Source organism: Monodon monoceros, unplaced genomic scaffold, assembly GCF_005190385.1.
Source record: "Monodon monoceros isolate NGI ecotype Baffin Bay Population unplaced genomic scaffold, NGI_Narwhal_1 Super_Scaffold_22, whole genome shotgun sequence".
NCBI lineage: Eukaryota > Metazoa > Chordata > Mammalia > Artiodactyla > Monodontidae > Monodon > Monodon monoceros.
Genome location: NW_021703779.1, coordinates 114,020,083 through 114,040,118, shown reverse-complemented (window position 1 = coordinate 114,040,118; position 20,036 = coordinate 114,020,083). Strand labels below are relative to the sequence as shown.

Below are 20,036 nucleotides of genomic sequence, written 5' to 3'. Positions count from 1 at the left end.
TTACTCACATTATTATATCTCTTCACTCTTCAAAGCTATTTACCCAAGGGCTCCTTTTAAGTAGTTAGTGCCTCAGTATACTTTTTCCTTTGGTTAATGTCTTTATTGCTTTTAAAAAAATTAATTTATTTTTTTATTTTTATTCATTTATTTTTGGCTGCATTGGGTCTTCGTCGCTGTGTGTGGGCTTTCTCTAGTTGCGACGAGCAGGGGCTACTCTTCGTTGAGGTGGCTTCTCTTGTTGCAGAGCACGGGCTCTAGGCATGTGGGCTTCAGTAGTTGTGGCATGTGGGCTCAGCAGTTGTGGCTTACGGGCTCTAGAGCGCAGGCTTGGTAGTTGTGGCACACGGGCTTAGTTGCTCTGCGGCATGTGGGATCTTCCTGGACCAGGGATCAAGCCCATGTCTCCTGCATTGGCAGGTGGATTCTTAACCACTGCGCCACCAGGGAAGTCCCTTTATTGCTTTTTTTAATGCCTCAAAATTAATACTATTATTTAATAAAATTATAGGCTCACTGTAAATAAGTTAAAACTTATAGAAATAGATAATGTAGATAATAAAAATTCCCCTCTCCTTCACCTCCTCCCCCAGATAACCACTGTGGGGAGCTTTTCCCTAAAGCATTTGAGATAAAATTTAGTTTTATGCTTTTCTGTGTTGTGCGTTGGGTGAAGGTGGGGCATTTCCTTTAATGGAATAAGTGTTTAGTAACAGATTTATAATTATATACGTATGTGTAGATGTCTTAACAGTTTTTAATTCGCTTGGCCAAAAAGTTCGTTCGGGTTTTTCCGTTACACTGTTATGAAAAACCTGAACGAACTTTTTGGCCAATGCAATATTACTGGGAATTGAGACGTTTCTGTTGAGCCCTGAAGTATTTTCACAGGCTGTGCTTGAAATTTCCTTGGTTTTGATGATTTTCACAGCCGATTTTTACCCCTTGCTGCATCTTTCAATTTGTGTAATCTCATTAGGATCTCTAAATAATTTTACAGATTCACTCTAACTTGGCTTCATCTGTAAAACTAAAAGGAACAGCTCTTGCTTCCTGGCCTGGGAGTCCCAAGCATTGTTTGAGGGGTTGTGGGGGGCAGACAGACAGCACGCACTCCTTATAGTGTCCCTTATTGAGATGCCTTGTAGCCTTATAGCGTATAGTCTGGCCCCTGCCTTGTGGACCAACTGCCCTGAGCTGTTTCTCCTGGTCTTTGGCCCCTTCCCTTAGAGCTTTTCCTATACTCTCTTTGGTTTACAACTCAGTTAAGGACTCACCTGGCAGCTTTCTGGCTCCAGTTTGAGCACCTAGGGAACCTAACCCTTAGAAGCATCCTATGCAACTGTCAAGGATAGGTCTGGCTAGCTGGGGCCAGGAAGCCTGCTCGTCAGGGAAGGCCTCAGACTGGAAGAATATGGACCATCTCTCACCTAGTTTATTGCAGTAGCTTCCTAACTGGCATCCCTGCTCCTGTCCTTGTCACCCCTGTAATCTAATTTAAACTCAGTAGATCCAGAGTGATCCTTTCAAAGTGTAACTTGAGTAGTATAATGGCTCCCCATCTCAAAAAGAGTAAAGGGCAAGGTCATTCCCAATAGCCTACAAGGCCCTCCAGGATTTGGCCTCTGGTGGCCCCTCTGGCCTTCTCTTTAACCTCTCTCCCCCTCACTCATCACACTTCAGCCACACTGGCCTCCTGGTTGCCTGTTCCAGACAGGCTCCTGCCTCACCTGCTGTCCCTCCACCTGGAATGCTCTCCCCAGATATCAGCACGGCTGGTTCCCTTACCTACTTCAGGTCTTTGCTCACTTGTTGGCTTCAGGGTAGCACCTTCCCCGGTCACCCAGGAGAAAATTGAACCCTATTCCCACTGCCCCTATCCCCCTTCCCTTTTGTAGGTTTTTGTTTACCATTTCTTTCTATCTAACATAGTGTACATTTACTTATTTATTTCATTTACCATCCGTATCCGACCATTAGAATGTAAGTACCACAAGGGCAGAGATGTTTTTTCTGTGTTGTTGGGCTCAGTAAATATTTGTAAAATCGATGAATATTGTGGGGCACTTCATTCAATTCTTTTTTTTTTAAATAAATTTATTTATTTATTCATTTTCTGCTGCATTGGGTCTTCGTTGCTATGTGCGGGCTTTCTCTCGTTGCGGTGAGTGGGGGCTACTCTTCATTGCAGAGCGTGGGCTCTAGGCATGCGGGCTTCAGTAGTTGTGACACGCAGGTCAGTAGTTGTGGCTTGCAGGCTCTAGAGCACAGGCTCAGTAGTTGTGGTGCACAGGCTTAGCTGCTCTGAGGCATGTGGGATCTTCTCGGACCAGGGATCAAAAGGTCATTCAATTCTGTTTAGCTTGTTCATTGAGCATCTCCTGGGTACTTGGTGGGGAGGGGGCTATAAAAATCTGTCCTCATGGACCCTGCCCCCAAGGAGCTTACAGTCTAGTAGTCAAGATAGGTGTGTACACAACCAACTGTGACAGGATAGGACAGAGTCACACAGACAAAGCTCTACGTACGAAGCTGTTGGAGGAGTAAAGAAACGATGTGATTAACAATAACCTCAGAGGAAAAAAGCACTTGATTTGGTTCTTGAATGATGAAAAGAGGCTTATGATGGGCAGAGGGTTAGAAGGAGTCACTAAGTTAAAACCGGGAAGTAGGGAAGCATGGAGTGGGTGGTAGGAGGATTTGGGCTGAGGGTCCGGTGAGTGAAGAGAAGGGGTGGGGCCTAGAGCTGGACCTACATTAAGAAGGGTGTCAATGACAAGCTGTAAGCAGGGGGTTGCATGTGGTTTAGGGACATCTTTCTAGTGGTGGTGTTGGGGCTGGATGGCAGGGAAGTGGTGGGGATAACCAATGAGGATGTGAGGAAACCAGTGAAGACTACTGCTGAGGTCCCAGCAATCCAGATAGTGGCGTGGGTGACTTTGGCGACAGTGGAGAGGAAGAGAAAGTGGATGGATGCAGTAGATATTGTGAAAATAGAATCAAGAAAACTGGCTGATAATCAGCTATGAGGAAAAGGGAAGAGGTGAGCATAATGCCAAGTCGAGGGGTCCAGCTTGATGGTGAGCTCCTTAAGGGCATGCGATGTCATCCACTTAGCCAGCCAGCAGAGGACTAGGATATCAGTCTCCGACCTGGGCACCGGTCAGGCACAGAAGCCTAAGGCATGCCCCTTGCCCTCATGGGACCCTGCCATAGTCTAGTGAGGGGAAGATCTCATTAGCATATTGAATGATAACTTCCAAATATAGGGTACTCTGGAGAGTGGTGAGCAGAAGAGGGGTGCCTAACTCATCCTGACATGTAGGTCAAAGGGAAATTATTCATCTTTGTATACCTTCCTATCTCCATAGTGCCTAATGCAGTGCTTTAGACATACATGCTGAACTCCATGAATAGAGAAGATGGGAGAAGGGTGTGTGTGTGCGCGTGCGTGTGCGTGCGTGCTGGGGGGGTCATTGGTACTGAAGATGATGAGTTGTTTTGGACATGTTGAGTGGAGGCACCAACGAGTCATCATTCTGAAGATTTCTAGCAGGTTGGCAGTATGGATTCGGAGCACGGGAGAGAGAGAAGAGCTGCAGGTGAAACTGACAATGGACAGTATGAAGTGGTGGATGATGAAGCGTCAAATACATAGCAGATCATCAGTGGACAGAGAGAACACGGTGGCTGGAGAGGTCGGGAGAGGCTTCCTGGAGGAGATAGGGCTTGAGCTGAACCCTCAAAGACACAGAGACTGTGTGGATAGGCCCAGAAGGACAATCTAAGTTGTAGTGATTGGTTGGGGAGATCAAAAACCATGAAAGAGCTGTGGTAGGTGAGCAGAGCGAGTTTAGGGGACCGTGGAAGAGATGAGCTAGGTGTAATGCAAAGGTCTTGCTGGGAAAGTAGGTGTCAGGTCTTTGCTGACTTGAATTCTTTCCCACCCAAGTCTTGCCTCCACAAAACAGTAAGCAGGCCAAAACCTACCTAGGATGCTGCTGAAGGACAATATAAATTCAATGTCGTGCTGTTTTATGCTTGGTCTAGAAAATACTTGTCAACTTTGGAATTTCTTTCCACGAAGTCCATACTGCTATGTAAGCTCAGGAAAGAAAATTTATTTTTAAAGAGTTAAAAAAATGATTTCTAAGCTAAATGCCTAGCTCAAAGAAACGAAACCTTCAATTTGGAGTTTTAAACTCCTCTGCCATACAACTTCTGGGTCCTTTATGAAGTGGAATCAGGCATGGAACCATCTGCTTACTATTGGGGCAGATGTGTAACACTGAGGTCACTCAAGTAGTCAGGAATTCTGACATACTTGTTCATGGTAGCCTGGGCTACCATTCAGGCTGATACTACAGGTTCTTTAGGATTGTCTTAGAAACCAAATGAAGCAACCCTAGCCCCAGACAGCCCTTAACCCTGCAGATGGCTGTGCCATGGAGAGCTGTGCAGTGTTTTCTTCCCTTGACAAGAGCACTTCATGCTCTGGAAGTTTGCCCTTGGGGAGTGGCCTTTTACGTTTTAGATTCTACTGTAACTTTTGTCTAGAGATAACTATGGCCGAAGCCCTGGGGACATCTTCTTCCTCTCTTCAGGAGGAGGTTGATTTCTGAGGACCTACAGAACCACCAGTGTAATAGTGTAGAAAGTTAAGAAATAGAATATTTGAGTATAATGTTTTACACACACACACACACACACACACACACACACACAAACCTTTCAACATGAGCTTAAGACTGAAGATAGAGTAGGTTTTTGTGACCATGATGATAAAAGCCTCTCACCAAGGATGATGGAACCCGGACACTGGTGACATTAGGAAGCCCTTGTTACCAGTCAATTTCTTGTTACATGAGAAAAGTAAACACGATTTTGACTAAAAATATTTTTTTCAAGGATCTTCATGGAAAATACTTGTATGAATAACTTAGTCATTGTATAAACTACAGAAGATATATTAAGGGCCCTTGCTCCTTTATTTCATTTGAGTCAGATACATTATAAATAAGAAAATTAGCCATTTATCCAATTTTCAGTCCTTTTCTTCAAAGTCAGTGGTAACTTGTAAATTAACTTGTTTATACATCAAAGTCATGTCTGCCACTACATCAGTAAGGTAGTAAATTATATCTCTCTTTTTTAAAAGTTTTAATTAATTATTTATTTTTGGCTGTGTTGGGTCTTCGTTGCTGTGTGTGGGCTTTCTCTAGTTGCGGTGAGCAGGGGCTACTCTTTGTTGCGGTGTGCAGGCTTCTCATTGTGGTGGCTTCTCTTGTTGTGGAGCACAGGCTTTAGGCACATGGGCTTCAGTAGTTGTGGCACGCAGGCTCAGTAGTTGTGGCGTATGGGCTTAGTGACTCCACGGCATGTGGGATCTTCCTGAACCAGGGCTCAAACCAGTGTCCCCTGCATTGGCAGGCAGATTCTTAACCACTGTGCCACCGGGGAAGTCCCTATATCTCTTTTTTTATTTGTGTCTTTGTTACCGAGAGAGGCTACATGTTTTGTCAGGACTTTGCATTAAAATTTTCCTGGCAAAATGTCCATGCCAAGAAAATATTGAGGCAAGTATGATTGGAGCAGATATTTTAAGCAAGTTCTGTTTTCTGCAACTGATTCAGTTAAGGGATCATTAAATCCTTCTAAAACTTCTTCTCAGGTAAATATAGATGTCAAGTGAGGGGATTAGGTAGATGGCTAATTAAATTTGTATTAAGGCAGATTAAGAAATGACTCTTCCTACTTATTAAAATCCAAAACTAGGATTGGGCTTTATATTTAGACTTCCTGTTTTAATCTTCTGGGTGTATCACATAGATGCTTCATGTCCAGAGAAAGCTAGTTATCACTAGATTTCTTTTTGATCTGTCACCACCAACAGGCATAGGAATCTGTACCTCAGCAAGGGAGGGGAATGGATCGAGAGTTAATGGGAAAGGGATCTTTACATCAGAAGTAGGAGGTTTGGGCTTCCCTGGTGGCACAGTAGTTGAGAATCCGCCTGCCAATGCAGGGGACATGGGTTTGAGCCCTGGTCCGGGAAGATCCCACATGCTGCGGAGCAACTAAGCCCGTGCGCCACAACTACTGAGCCCACGTGCCACGGCTGCTGAGGCCTGCGCACCTAGAGCCTGTGCTCTGCAACGGGAGAGGCCACCGCAATAAGCCCTTTGAATTCTTCACTACGTTGACTGATTTTTTTTTTTCCACTGATTGAATTGAATTGACCAGTTTTTTTAATGGCCTTAGAAACACCATGTAAAAGGTTTATGTTTTCATGTTAGGTCATATCAGGGAGGAAGAAATTTTCCTCTAACCCTTCTTGGTTCTTCTGTCTGGTCTGAGAACTAAGCCAATATGAGATATTAACAGGAGGAAATCCAAGTTTAATAACAAGTATACATGGGAGAGACCCAGGAGAACTGAATAAGTCGCCAAAATGGTGAAACCCTCACCTTAAATGCCAACTTCAGCTAAAGACAAAAGAGGATGTTGGGGGTAGGGGTTTGGGACTTCAAAGGGGCGGGAGGGCAATTGACATAGAGATGGAAAAGCAAATGTTTGGTAAATAAACGTTTGCTGGGCCAGACAGAGACAGTGGGACACAGAGTGGACTCTGATCTCTGAGAGTTGCCCCCCTCATACCCAGCACACGTTCTTTGCATATGTCTCTGCTGATAGCTCTGTTCCAGGAACAGGCCCTCTACCTAAATTCTCTAGCCAGCTAAGGGGGTGGTGAAAAGAAAGACTTCCTGAGTCTTTAGAGCCTTGATTGTTTTCAGCTCAAAATAATCCACATGCCAAAGAGACATTTTGGGGTGACAAATTTTGCTCCCCTCCTGTCACTTTGAACCACCCCCAGGGACTGGACTTGTCTCCTCTGAACGTCCACATTCTTATTCCTTCTCTGCGTGTTGCCGAGGGTGGGTTTCAGCTAGGACTGCACGTGGCGGGAGTAGGCAGTGGTGGAGGGCAAAGGAGGTACAAGAGGCAAGAAACAGTCACTGAAACCTAGTGCTGGTGTTTTCCTCTTTGCATCCACCCCTTGAATTTTTTTCATGGGGCCAGTTGTTTGGAAGGACTACATTTGTTTTGTTTTGTTTTTTTTTTTTTTTGCGGTACGCGGGCCTCTCACTGCTGCGGCCTCTCCCTTTGCGGAGCACAGGCTCCGGACGCGCAGGCTCAGTGGCCATGGCTCACGGGCCCAGCCGCTCCGCGGCATGTGGGATCTTCCCGGACCGGGGCACGAACCCGTGTCCCCTGCATTGGCAGGCAGACTCTCAACCACTGTGCCACCAGGGAAGCCCAGGACTACATTTTTAAAGACTTTCTAAGGTTGTCCTTCCAAATCTGTCTTCCTTCTTCTCTTTGTATTGATTCCCCATCCTACACCAAGGCTGCAGGGACAGCCAGACCTTCTAGCACTACGCTGAGTGAGAGTGGTGAGAGCAGGCATCCTCGTCTTGTTCCTGATCTTAGGGGGAAAGTATTCAGCCTTAGGTCTTTCACTGCTAGTTAAGATGCTAGCTGTAGGGTTTTTATAGTTGCTCTTTACTGAGTTGGAGAAGTTCCTCTTTATTCCTTTTTTTTTCTGGAAGTTTTTTTTTCTTGAATGGGTGTTAAATTTTGTCCTGTGCTTTTGCTGCATCGATTGCTATTATCATGTGATTTTTCTTTTTAGACTATTAATACCATGGGTTTCATTGATTGATTTTTGAATATTTAACCAACATCCATGAGATGAATTCTATGGTATACAATTCTTTTAAAATATCACTGAATTCTGTTTGCTAATTCTTTGTTATCGTTTTTTGCATCGAAATTCATGAGGGGTATGGGTCAGCGGTTTTCTTTTTTGTACTGTCTTTGTCTGGTTTTGGTGTCAGTGTAGTTAATAGTGACTTTATAAAATGAATTGGAAAGTGATCCCTTCTCTTTTTTTTCTGTAAGAGATTGGGAATAATTGCTATGGCTTCTTCCTTAAACATTTGGTAGAACTCTCCACTGAAACCATATGGGCCTGGAGATTTCTTTTTTCCACAGTTTTAAATTTATAACTTCAATTTCCAGAATAATTATAAGGTTATTCAAGTGGTGTATTTAATATTGGGTGAACTGTGGTAGTTTTGGTTTTCTGAGGAATTGGCTCCATTTCATACCTAATTATCAAATTTATGTGTTTTAAGTTGTTCATGGTATTTCTTTATTATCTTTTGGGCATCTCCAGAGTCTGTAATGATATCCCCTACTTCACTCCTCCTATTGGTAATTTGTGTCTTCTCTCTTTTATCCTCTGTCAGTCTTGCTAGAGGTTTGACAATTTTATTTTATTAAAAATTTTTTTTTCGCTGTAATTTTTTTTTATTGAAGTGTAGTTGATTTGCAGTATTGTGTCAGTTTCAGGTGTACAGCAAAGTGATTTGGTTATATGTATATATATCTATATTCTTTTTTTCGATTCTTTTCTGTTATAGGTTATTACAATATATTGAATATAGTTCCCTGTGCTATACAGTAAATCCTTTTTAAAATATATTTTATTCATTTATTTATTTATGGCTGTGTTGGGTCTTTGTTGCTGCGCGCAAGCTTTCTCTACTTGCTATGAGTGGGGGCTACTCTTCCTTGCGGTGTGCGGGCTTCTCGTTGCAGTGGCTTCTCTTGTTGCAGAGCACGGGCTCTAGGCGCAGTCTTCAGTAGTTGCAGCACGCAGGCTCAGTAGTTGTGGCGCACTGGCTTAGTTGCTCCGTGGCATGTGGGATCTTCTCGGACCAGGGCTCAAACCCTTTTCCCCTGCATTGGCAGGCGAATTCTTAACCACTGCGCCACCAGGGAAGTCCTACAGTAAATCCTTGTTAACAATTTTATTGATCTTATCAAAGCACCAGCTCTTTTTGCATCTTGTTCAGCCACCCAGGAATCTCCGTGGCAGCCACTGTTTTCTTTCAATTCATGTTTCTCTGTTCTACTTCACATAGTTAACATTTTTTTTCAGTTACAGTGACCAGTTTCTGTGGCCTTTCCTTTCCTCTTCTGTCTTGGCAGGCTCTCCATTACTGTTTACCCTTCCTTTTGGCCTTGCTTTCAAAAGGTGGTCACATCTTGCTGGTTTCTCTAGAACGTTTCATTTTTATCAAGACTGGTTTACATCATAATTGCACAAAACAACCGAGTTCTAAGTAGCATTAAGGGTACATTGTAGAAAACTTGCCTAATAAAAACCGGAAAGAATTTGGTAACTGTCGATTTTGAATATGCCTACGAGTGCAAAACCATGGTGTGCTGGGGGGAACACCATGCTGGGCAGTACAATACTTGGGTTCAATTCCTGACTCTGTCATTTGCAATCTCAAGTAATAGGCTGGGTGGCTCTGCATTGCTCAAATTTACCCAGTAAAGCCTTGTGAAGCCACCATGTGGATCCAGGCAGACCTTGAAGTTGCATGAAGCTTTCCAAACCTGGTTATGCCCCAGTTTGGGGGCATTGAGGAGTGCCAGATTTGGCCCTCATTGTTGCCTTTTTGTTTTATTTACACTTTACCCAGCCCGGCCCAGCTGGACAGTTCACTGTCACAGGAACAGTACTGCCTTGAGCATTGCCATTTCTACAGCTGTGCTTCTGGCATCTTCCCTGCCTAGGAAACTCTCCACTGTCTTCTCTGCCTATTTGAATTCTAGCTCCCCTCCAGGGACAGATCAAGTACCCCCTGCCCAGCAAGGTCTTCTCTGACCATCCCAGATAAAACTGATGATCCCTCTGAACTCCGGGGGGAACTACTGCTCATGCCATTGACCGGGCCCTTCAGTAGCTTCATCTCTGGACGTCCTGTTGGTTAGGAGCACAGGCTTTTGTCAAGACACACCAGGGCTTCAGTCTTGGCTCTGCCATTTCCCAAATTCATGCCCTTAAGCAGCTGACGTCACTTTCCTGCACCCTAGTGACCTCCTCTACAAAACGAGATCATCTCTGCCTTACAGGGTAGTTGTAAAGATCAAATAAAATGTCTTAAAAGCAGTTAAGTGCCAAATAAACATAAGGGATATTTTAAATATAATAAAAATTAGAAATTAAGGTTAAATGGGAAAATGTTCATGAAATAATGTTGTAATAGGAGGAACAAAGCTGTAGGCGAAGTAAGAAAGATCTATGTGTGTTTGTGTGTGTGTGTTCACAAACACATGTATAAAAAGAATGGGAACACTAATATGTATAAAATAGATAACTAACGAGAACCTGCTGTATAGCACAGGGAACTCTACTTCACTTCGCTGTACAGTAGAAACTAACACAACATTGTAAAACAACTATACCCCAATAAAAAAAAATCTATTTTAATAGCAAAAAAAAAAAAAAAAAAAATGGGAAGACGTACTTCAAAATGTTACTCTGGATGATGGTTAGCTCTGGGTGATGGGTTAATTGTTGGTTTTTCTTTTCTATATTTTGCATTTTTTAGGGTAGGAATATAATAGATATAAAACTAGAAAATATTGTTTTTAAAAAGAAAAAAAATCAAGTCCTGATGATAATATTTGGTTATTTATACTCCACCATACATCAGAAAGAGTTGGTTTAAAATTAATTAATTAATTAATTTTATTTATTTATTTGGCTGCATTTGTTCTTCGTTGCTGCGTGTGGGCTCTCTCTAGTTGCAGCGAGCGGGGGATTCTCTTTGTTGTGGAGCGTGGCTTCTCATTGCAGTGGCTTCTCTTGTTGCAGAGCACAGGCTCTATGGACATGGACTTCAGTAGTTGTGGCACACGGGCTTGGTAGTTGTGGCTTGCGACCTCTAGAGTGCAGGCTCAGGAGTTGTGGCGCACAGGCTTAGTTGCTCTGCAGCATGTGGGATCTTCCCGGACCACGGCTCAAACCCATGTCCCCTGCATTGGCAGGTGGATTCTTAACCACTGCGCCACCAGGGAAGTCCCCAGAAAGAGTTTAAAGCAGCATACAATATAGCAAGATAAAAATGGAACATAAAACAAAATGAAGCAAAGGAGAAAATGAGGGTAGGGAAGACAGTCTGTAGTGACACTGTTAAACATTTATGATCGCTGTCTTGTATTTTTATTAAGTGGTTTCTTTTTTTTAAAATAGATTTTATTTATTTATTTATTTATTTTTGGCTGTGTTGGGTTTTCGTTGCTGCGCACGGGCTTTCTCTAGTTGCAGCTAGTGGGGGCTACATTTCTTTTTTTTTTACATCTTTATTGGAATATAATTGCCTTACAATGGTGTGTTAGTTTCTGCTTTATAACAAAGTGAATCAGTTATACATATGTTCCAATATCTCTTCCCTCTTGCATCTCCCTCACTCCCACCCTCCCTATCCCACCCCTCCAGGCGGTCACAAAGCACCGAGCTGATCTCCCTGTGCTATGCAGCTGCTACCCACTAGCTATCTACCTTACGTTTGGTAGTGTATATATGTCCATGCCACTCTCTCACTTTGTCACAACTTACCCTTCCCCCCCCTTTTCCTCAAGTCCATTCTCTAGTAGGTCTGTGTCTTTATTGCTGTCTTACCCCTAGGTTCTTCATGACATATTTTTTCTTAAATTCCATATATATGTGTTAGCATATGGTATTTGTCTTTTTCTGACTTACTTCACTCTGCAGAACAGACTCTAGGTCTATCCACCTCACTACAAATAGCTCAATTTCGTTTCTTTTTATGGCTGAGTAATATTCCATTGTATATATGTGCCACATCTTCTTTATCCATTCATCCGATGATGGACACTTAGGTTGTTTCCATCTCCGGGCTATTGTAAATAGAGCTGCAATGAACATATTGGTACATGACTCTTTTTGAATTATGGTTTTCTCAGGGTATATGCCCAGTAGTGGGATTGCTGGGTCATATGGTAGTTCTATTTGTAGTTTTTTAAGGAACCTCCATACTATTCTCCACAGTGGCTGTATCAATTTACATTCCCACCAACAGTGCAAGAGGGTTCCCTTTTCTCCACACCCTCTCCAGCATTTATTATTTCTAGATTTTTTGATGATGGCCATTCTGACTGGTGTGAGGTGATATCTCATTGTAGTTTTGATTTGCATTTCTCTAATGATTAATGAAGTTGAGCATTCTTTCATATGTTTGTTGGCAGTCTGTATATCTTCTTTGGAGAAATGTCTGTTTAGGTCTTCTGCCCATTTTTGGATTGGGTTGTTTGGTTTTTTGTTATTGAGCTGCATGAGCTGCTTGTAAATTTTGGAGATTAATCCTTTGTCAGTTGCTTCATTTGCAAATATTTTCTCCCATTCTGAGGGTTGTCTTTTGGTCTTGTTTATGGTTTCCTTTCCTGTGCAAAAGCTTTGAAGTTTCATTAGGTCCCATTTGTTCATTTTTGTTTTTATTTCCATTTCTCTAGGAGGTGGGTCAAAAAGGATCTTGCTGTGATTTATGTCATAGAGTGTCCTGCCTATGTTTTCCTCTAAGAGTTTGATAGTTTCTGGCCTTACATTTAGGTCTTTAATCCATTTTGAGCTTATTTTTGTGTATGGTGTTAGGGAGTGATCTAATCTCATACTTTTACATGTACCTGTCCAGTTTTCCCAGCACCACTTATTGAAGAGGCTGTCTTTTCTCCACTGTACATTCCTGCCTCCTTTATCAAAGTTAAGGTGACCATATGTGCGTGGGTTTATCTCAGGGTTTTCTATCCTGTTCCATTGATCTGTCTTTCTGTTTTTGTGCCAGTATCATACTGTCTTGATTACTGTAGCTTTGTAGTATAGCTGAAGTCAGGGAGCCTGATTCCTCCAGCTCCGTTTTTCATTCTCAAGATTGCTTTGGCTATTCAGGGTCTTTTGTGTTTCCATACAAACTGTGAAATTTTTTGTTCTAGTTCTGTGAAAAATACCAGTGGTAGTTTGATAGGGATTGCATTGAATCTGTAGATTGCTTTGGGTAGTAGAGTCATTTTCACAATGTTGATTCTTCCAATCCAAGAACATGGTATATCTCTCCATCTATTTGTATCATCTTAATTTCTTTCATCAGCATCTTATAATTTTCTGCATACAGGTCTTTTGTCTCCTTAGGTAGGTTTATTCCTAGATATTCTTTTTGTTGCAATGGTAAATGGGAGTGTTTTCTTGATTTCACTTTCAGATTTTTCATCACTAGTGTATAGGAATGCCAGAGATTTCTGTGCATTAATTTTGTATCCTGCTACTTTACCAAATTCATTGATTAGCTCTAGTAGTTTTCTGGTAGCATGTTTAGGATTCTCTATGTATAGTATCATGTCATCTGCAAACAGTGACAGCTTTACTTCTTCTTTTCCGATTTGGATTCCTTTTATTTCCTTTTCTTCTCTGATTGCTGTGGCTAAAACTTCCAAATCTATGTTGAATAATAGTGGTGAGAGTGGGCAACCTTGTGTTCTTCCTGATCTTAGTGGAAATGCTTTCAGTTTTTCACCATTGAGGACGATGTTGGCTGTGGGTTTGTCATATATGGCCTTTATTATGTTGAGGTAAGTTCCCTCTATGCCTACATTCTGCAGGGTTTTTATCATAAATGGGTGTTGAATTTTGTCGAAAGCTTTCTCTGCATCTATTGAGATGATCATATGGTTTTTCTCCTTCAAGTTGTTAATATGGTGTATCACGTTGATTGATTTGCGTATATTGAAGGATCCTTGCATTCCTGGAATAAACCCCACTTGATCATGGTGTATGATCCTTTTAATGTGCTGTTGGATTCTGCTTGCTAGTATTTTGTTGAGGATTTTTGCATCTATGTTCATCAGTGATATTGGCCTGTAGTTTTCTTTCTTTGTGACATCCTTGTCTGGTTTTGGTATCAAGGTGATGTTGGCCTTGTAGAATGAGTTTGGGAGTGTTCCTCCCTCTGCTATGTTTTGGAAGAGTTTGAGAAGGATAGGTGTTAGCTCTTTTCTAAATGTTTGATAGAATTCGCGTGTGAAGCCATCTGGTTCTGGGCTTTTGTTTGTTGGAAGAGTTTTAATCACAGTTTCAATTTCAGTGCTTGTGATTGGTCTGTTCATATTTTCTATTTCTTCCTGATTCAGTCTTGGCACGTTGTGTATTTCTAAGAATTTGTCCATTTCTTCCAGGTTGTCCATTTTATTGGCATAGAGTTGCTTGTAGTAATCTCTCATGATCTTTTGTATTTCTGCAGTGTCTGTTGTTACTTCTCCTTTTTCATTTCTAATTCTATTGATTTGAGTCTTCTACCTTTTTTTCTCGATGAGTCTGGCTAATGGTTTATCAATTATCTTCTCAAAGAACCAGCTTTTAGTTTTATTGATCTTTGCTATCATTTCCTTCAGTTCTTTTTCATTTATTTCTGATCTGATTGTTATGACTTCTTTCCTTCTGCTAACTTTGGGGTTTTTTTGTTCTTCTTTCTCTAATTGCTTTAGGTGCAAGGTTAGGTTGTTTATTCGAGATGTTTCCTGTTTCTTAAGGTAGGATTGTATTGCTATAAACTTCCCTCTTAGAACTGCTTTTGCTGCATCCCATAGATTTTGGGTCGTCGTGTCTCCATTGTCATTTGTTTCTAGGTATTTTTTCATTTCCTCTTTGATTTCTTCAGTGATCACTTCATTATGAAGTAGTGTATGGTTTAGCCTCCATGTGTTTGTATTTTTTACAGATCTTTTCCTGTAATTGATATCTAGTCTCATAGCGTTGTGGTCGGAAAAGATACTTGAAACAATTTCAATTTTCTTAAATTTACCAAGGCTTGATTTGTGACCCAAGATATGATCTATCCTGGAGAATGTTCCATGAGCACTAGAGAAAAATGTGTATTCTGTTGTTTTTGGATGGAATGTCCTATAAATATCAATTAAGTCCATCTTGTTTAATGTATCATTTAAAGCTTGGGTTTCCTTATTTATTTTCATTTTGGATGATCTGTCCATTGGTGAAAGTGGGGTGTTAAAGTCCCCTACTATGAATGTGTTACTGTCAATTTCCCCTTTTATGGCTGTTAGTATTTGCCTTATGTATTGAGGTGCTCCTATGTTGGGTGCATAAATATTTACAATTGTTATATCTTCTTCTTGGATCGATCCCTTGATCATTATGTAGTGTCCTTCTTTGTCTCTTCAAATAGTCTTTATTTTAAAGTCTATTTTGTCTGATATGAGAATTGCTACTCCATCTTTCTTTTGGTTTCAGTTTGCATGAAGTATCTTTTTCCATCCCCTTACTTTCAGTCTGTATGTGTCTCTAGGCCTGAAGTGGGTCTCTTGTAGACAGCAAATATATGGGTCTTGTTTTTGTATCCATTCAGCCAATCTGTGTCTTTTGGTGGGAGCAATTAGTCCATTTACATTTAAGGTAATTATCAATATGTATGTTCCTATTCCCATTTTCTTAATTGTTTTGGGTTCGTTATTGTAGGTCTTTTCCTTCTCTTGTGCTGCTTGCCTAGAGAAGTTCCTTTAGCAGTTGTTGTAGAGCTGGTTTGGTGGTGCTGAACTCTCTCAGCTTTTGCTTGTCTGTAAAGGTTTTAATTTCTCCATCAAATCTGAATGAGATCCTTGCTGGGTAGAGTAATCTTGGTTGCAGGTTTTTCTCCTTCATCACTTTAAATATGTCCTGCAGGTCCTTTCTGGCTTGCAGAGTTTCTGCTGAAAGATCAGCTGTTAACCTTATGGGGATTCCCTTGTGTGTTATTTGTTTTTCCGTTGCTGCTTTTAATATGTTTTCTTTGTATTTAATTTTTGACAGTTTGATTAATATGTGTCTTGGCATATTTCTCCTTGGATTTTTCCTGTATGGGACTCTCTGTGCTTCCTGGACTTGATTAACTATTTCTTTTCCCATATTAGGGAAGTTTTCAACTATAATCTCTTCAAATATCTTCTCAGTCTCTTTCTTTTTCTCTTCTTCTTCTGGAACCCCTATAATTCGAATGTTGGTGCGTTTAATGTTGTCCCAGAGGTCTCTGAGACTGTCCTCAGTTCTTTTCATTCTTTTTTCTTTATTCTGCTCTGCAGTAGTTATTTCCACTGTTTTATCTTCCAGGTCACTTATGCATTCTTCTGCCTCAGTTATTCTGCTATTGATCCCATCTGGAGTATTTTTTATTTCATTTATTGTGTTGTTCATTGTTGTTTGTTTCATCTTTAGTTCTTCTAGTCCTTGTTAAATGTTTCTTTTATTTCCTCCATTCTATTTCCAAGATTTTGGATCATCTTTACTATCATTATTCTGAATTCTTTTTCAGGTAGACTGCCTATTTCCTCTTCATTTGTTAGGTCTGGTGGGTTTTTATCTTGCTCCTTCATCTGCTGTGTGTTTTTCTGTCTTCTTATTTTGCTTATCTTACTGTGTTTGGGGTCTCCTTTTTGCAGGCTGCAGGTTCGTAGTTCCTGTTGTTTTTGATGTCTGTCTCCAGCGGCTAAGGTTGGTTCAGTGGGTTGTGTAGGCTTCCTGGTTTAGGGGACTAGTGCCTGTGTTCTGGTGCATGAGGCTGGATCTTGTCTTTCTGGTGGGCAGGTTCACGTCTGGTGGTGTGTTTTGGGGTGTCTGTGGACTTATTATGATTTTAGGCAGCCTCTCTGCTAATGGGTGGGGTTGTGTTTCTGTCTTGCTAGTTGTTTGGCATAGGATGTCCAGCACTGTAGCTTGCTGTTCGTTGAGTGAAGCTGGGTGCTGGTGTTGAGATGGAGACCTCTGGGAGATTTTCGCCGTCTGATATTATGTAGAGCTGGGAGGTCTCTTGTGGACCAGTGTCCTGAAGTTGGCTCTCCCACCTCAGAGGCAGAGCACTGACTGCTGGCTGCAGCACCAAGAGCCTTTCATCCACACGGCTCAGAATAAAAGGGAGAAAAAGTAGAAAGAAAGAATTAATAGAAGTAGAAAGAAAGAACGAAAGAAAGAAAGAAAGGAGGGAGGGAGGGAGGAAGGAAGGAAGGAGGGAAGGAAGGAAAAAAGAAAGAAAGAAGATAAAGTAAAATAAAATAAGATAAAATATAATAAAGTTATTAAAATAAAAACATAATTATTAAGAAAAAAGAACTAAAACAAAGAAACAAACAAAAAAAACGGACGGATAGAACCCTGGGACAAATGGTGGAAGCAAAGCTATACAGCATAAATCTTGCTCTCAAAGTCCACCTCCTCAATTTGGGATGATTCGTTTTGTATTGATGTATTCCACAGACATCAAGTTTATTGTGGAGCTTTAATCCGCTGCTTCTGCGGCTGCTGGGAGAGATTTACCTTTCTCTTCTTTGTTCCCACACCTTCCAGGGCTCAGCTTTGGATTTGGCCCCGCCTGTGCGTGTAGGTCGCCGGAGAGCGTCTGTTCTTCACTCAGACAGGACGGGGTTAAAGGAGCCGCTGATTCGGGGGCTCTGGCTCACTCAGGCCGGGGGGGGGGGGGGGGAGGGGCACGGAGTGCGGGGCGGGCCTGCGGCGGCAGAGGCCGGCGTGACGTTGCACCAGCCTGAGGCGCGCCGTGCGTTCTTCCGGGGGAGTTGTCCCTGGATCCCGGGACCCTGGCAGTGGCGGGCTGCACAGGCTCCCCGGAAGCGAGGTGTGCATAGTAACCTGTGCTCGCACACAGGCTTCTTGGTGGCGGCAGCAGCAGCCTTAGCATCTCATGCCCGTCTCTGGGGTACGCGCTGTTAGCCGCGGCTCGCGCCCGTCTCTGGAGCTCCTTTAAGCAGCCCTCTTAATCCCCTCTCCTCGCGCACCAGGAAACAAAGAGGGACGTAAAAGTCTCTTGCCTCTTCGGCAGGTTCAGACTTTTCCGCGGACTCCTTCCCGGCTAGCTGTGGCGCACTAGCCCCCTGCAGGCTGTGTTCACGCCGCCAACCCCAGTCCTCTCCCTGCGCTCCGACCGAAGCCGGAGCCTCAGCTCCCACCCCCGGCCTGCCCCGGCGGGGGAGCAGACAAGCCTCTCGGGCTGGTGAGTGCTGGTCGGCACCGATCCTCTGTGCGGGAATCTCCCCGGTTTGCCCTCCGCACCCCTGTGGCTGCGCTCTCCTCCAGGGCTCCGAAGCTTACCCCCTCCGCCACCCGCAGTCTCCGCCCGCGAAAGGCCTTCCCAGTGTGTGGGAACTTTCCCTCCTTCACAGCTCCCTCTCACTGGTGCAGGTGCCGTCCCTATTCTTTTGTCTCTGTTTTTTCTTTTGCCCTACCCAGGTACGTGGGGAGTTTCTTGCCTTTTGGGAGGTCTGAGGTCTTCTGCCAGCGTTCAGTAGGTGTTCTGTAGGAGTTGTTCCACGCGTAGATGTATTTCTGGTGTATCTGTGGGGAGGAAGGTGATCTCCGCATCTTACTCTTCCGCCATCTTCCTGGAAGCCGGGCCTACTTTTCGTTGCCGTGCACGGGCTTCTCTTTGCGGTGGCTTCTCTTGTTGTGTAGCAGGGCTCTAGGCGCACGGGCTTCAGTAGTTGTGGCACGTGGGCTCAGTAGTTGTGACTCACGAGCTCTAGAGCACAGGCTCAGTAGTTGCACATGCGCTTAGTTGCTCTGCGGCATGTGGGATTTTCCCGGACCAGGGCTCGAACCCCTGTCTCCTGCATTGGCAGGAGGATTCTTAACCACTGGACCACCAGGGAAGCCCCTAGATTTATTTCATTTAGAGTGTAAATATATGCCACAGAGTACTGTGGTGTTTGAGAGGGGCTAGTATAGGATATTCTGAAAACTAGTCAGGTCTTTTTAGGATTTTCAGTTCTAATAAAATTGTGGGTTATTGTACTAGATATAGTATTTATTATATAAACTATATTTCTTTAAATACTGTATGACAGAAGTGTGTGTTTACTTACTCATAGAACTCATCAGAAACCACATATAGAGATGTGGCACTAAAATTATTTGAATTATCTAATAAAATCTTAGGGGGTGTTAAAGCAGCTTAGTGTTTGGCTGTTAAACCAAGAAGTCTTATACAGAGGCAGGGACATGCTGCATATTCTCCCAAATCTTCTTTCTTCTCTAGGCCCTTGGTACCTGAGTAATACCACTTTGCAAAATTCAGAGAGGGTATTAGGTGTAGTGAGAATCTATAACCTAAATGGCTTGTTTTTTTGAATTTTATTTTATTTATTTTTTATACAGCAGGTTCTTATTAGTTATCTATTTTATACATATTAGTGTATATATGGGTAAGATGAACTTTGTAAAATAAAGGCATCTTTTTATAGCACAGCATAATGATATTAAAATGATACATAAAAGAAGAATTTTCTGCTAGTTTTCAGTGTATTAAAGATTCTGATTATTTTGTTTTTGGCACAATAGACAGCCCTAAGAAAGGATGGCTGCTATTATTCTTGTATAGTAAGTTGCAAGATACAAATATACATATTTGTTATACATATACAAGATACAAATATACATATTTGGTTAGCATTGGCTTTGCTTATCTGTTTTGAATAAGTTGAATGGAGAGGCAGACTGGAGTGAAGAAACAGCCCAAACTGGAACTGAAATTCTTGCCTTGACCCTGTCACTAAGAAAGTCTAGGGCTTCCCTGGTGGCGCAGTGGTTGAGAGTCCGCCTGCCGACGCAGGGGACACGGGTTCGTGCCCCGGTCCGGGAAGATCCCACATGCCGCGGAGCAGCTGGGCCCGTGAGCCATGGCCGCTGAGCCTGCGCGTCTGGAGCCTGTGCTCCACAACGGGAGAGGCCACAGCAGTGAGAGGCCCGCGTACCGCAAAAAAAAAAAAAAAAAAAAAGAAACTCTAGCTTGACCAGCTGTAGTTTAGTAAGATTATACTTTCACTTATTTGGGAATGTACATTTCCATTGAGCCTTCCACTTGACAATATTTATAGTATGTTAGTTGCCCTATGTTATAAACTGTTCATCTTACACCTGTATAATATTAACATAATTTAAATGTCTTTTTCACAGAGAGACCTCTCTCCCCCAAGGCTGTCAAAGGATTTGAAACTACTCCACTTACCAAGAATTATTATACTGTGGTGAGTGTTCAGATGATGAACCAAAACTTTCTTGACTCTCTACATGGAGAACCACTGATGTGTTGAGGCGACACCAGTGGAGGACT

The 20,036-nt window shown here is 42.5% G+C and overlaps 1 protein-coding gene across 6 annotated transcripts in view; it reads left to right on the top strand.

Annotated features, from left to right (window-relative positions):
- The window catches only part of ARHGEF6 (Rac/Cdc42 guanine nucleotide exchange factor 6), an 88,562-nt gene that overhangs the window by 5,368 nt on the left and 63,158 nt on the right, over window positions 1-20,036 (top strand). For 5 of the 6 annotated variants that reach the window (XM_029240143.1, XM_029240141.1, XM_029240144.1 and 2 more), the window contains exon 4: window positions 19,880-19,950. The exons of the other annotated variant lie outside the window; for it this stretch is intronic. In XM_029240143.1, the coding sequence (XP_029095976.1) occupies window positions 19,880-19,950 (71 nt within the window). The remainder of the gene's footprint in view (window positions 1-19,879; window positions 19,951-20,036) is intronic. 6 annotated transcript variants of the gene reach the window in all.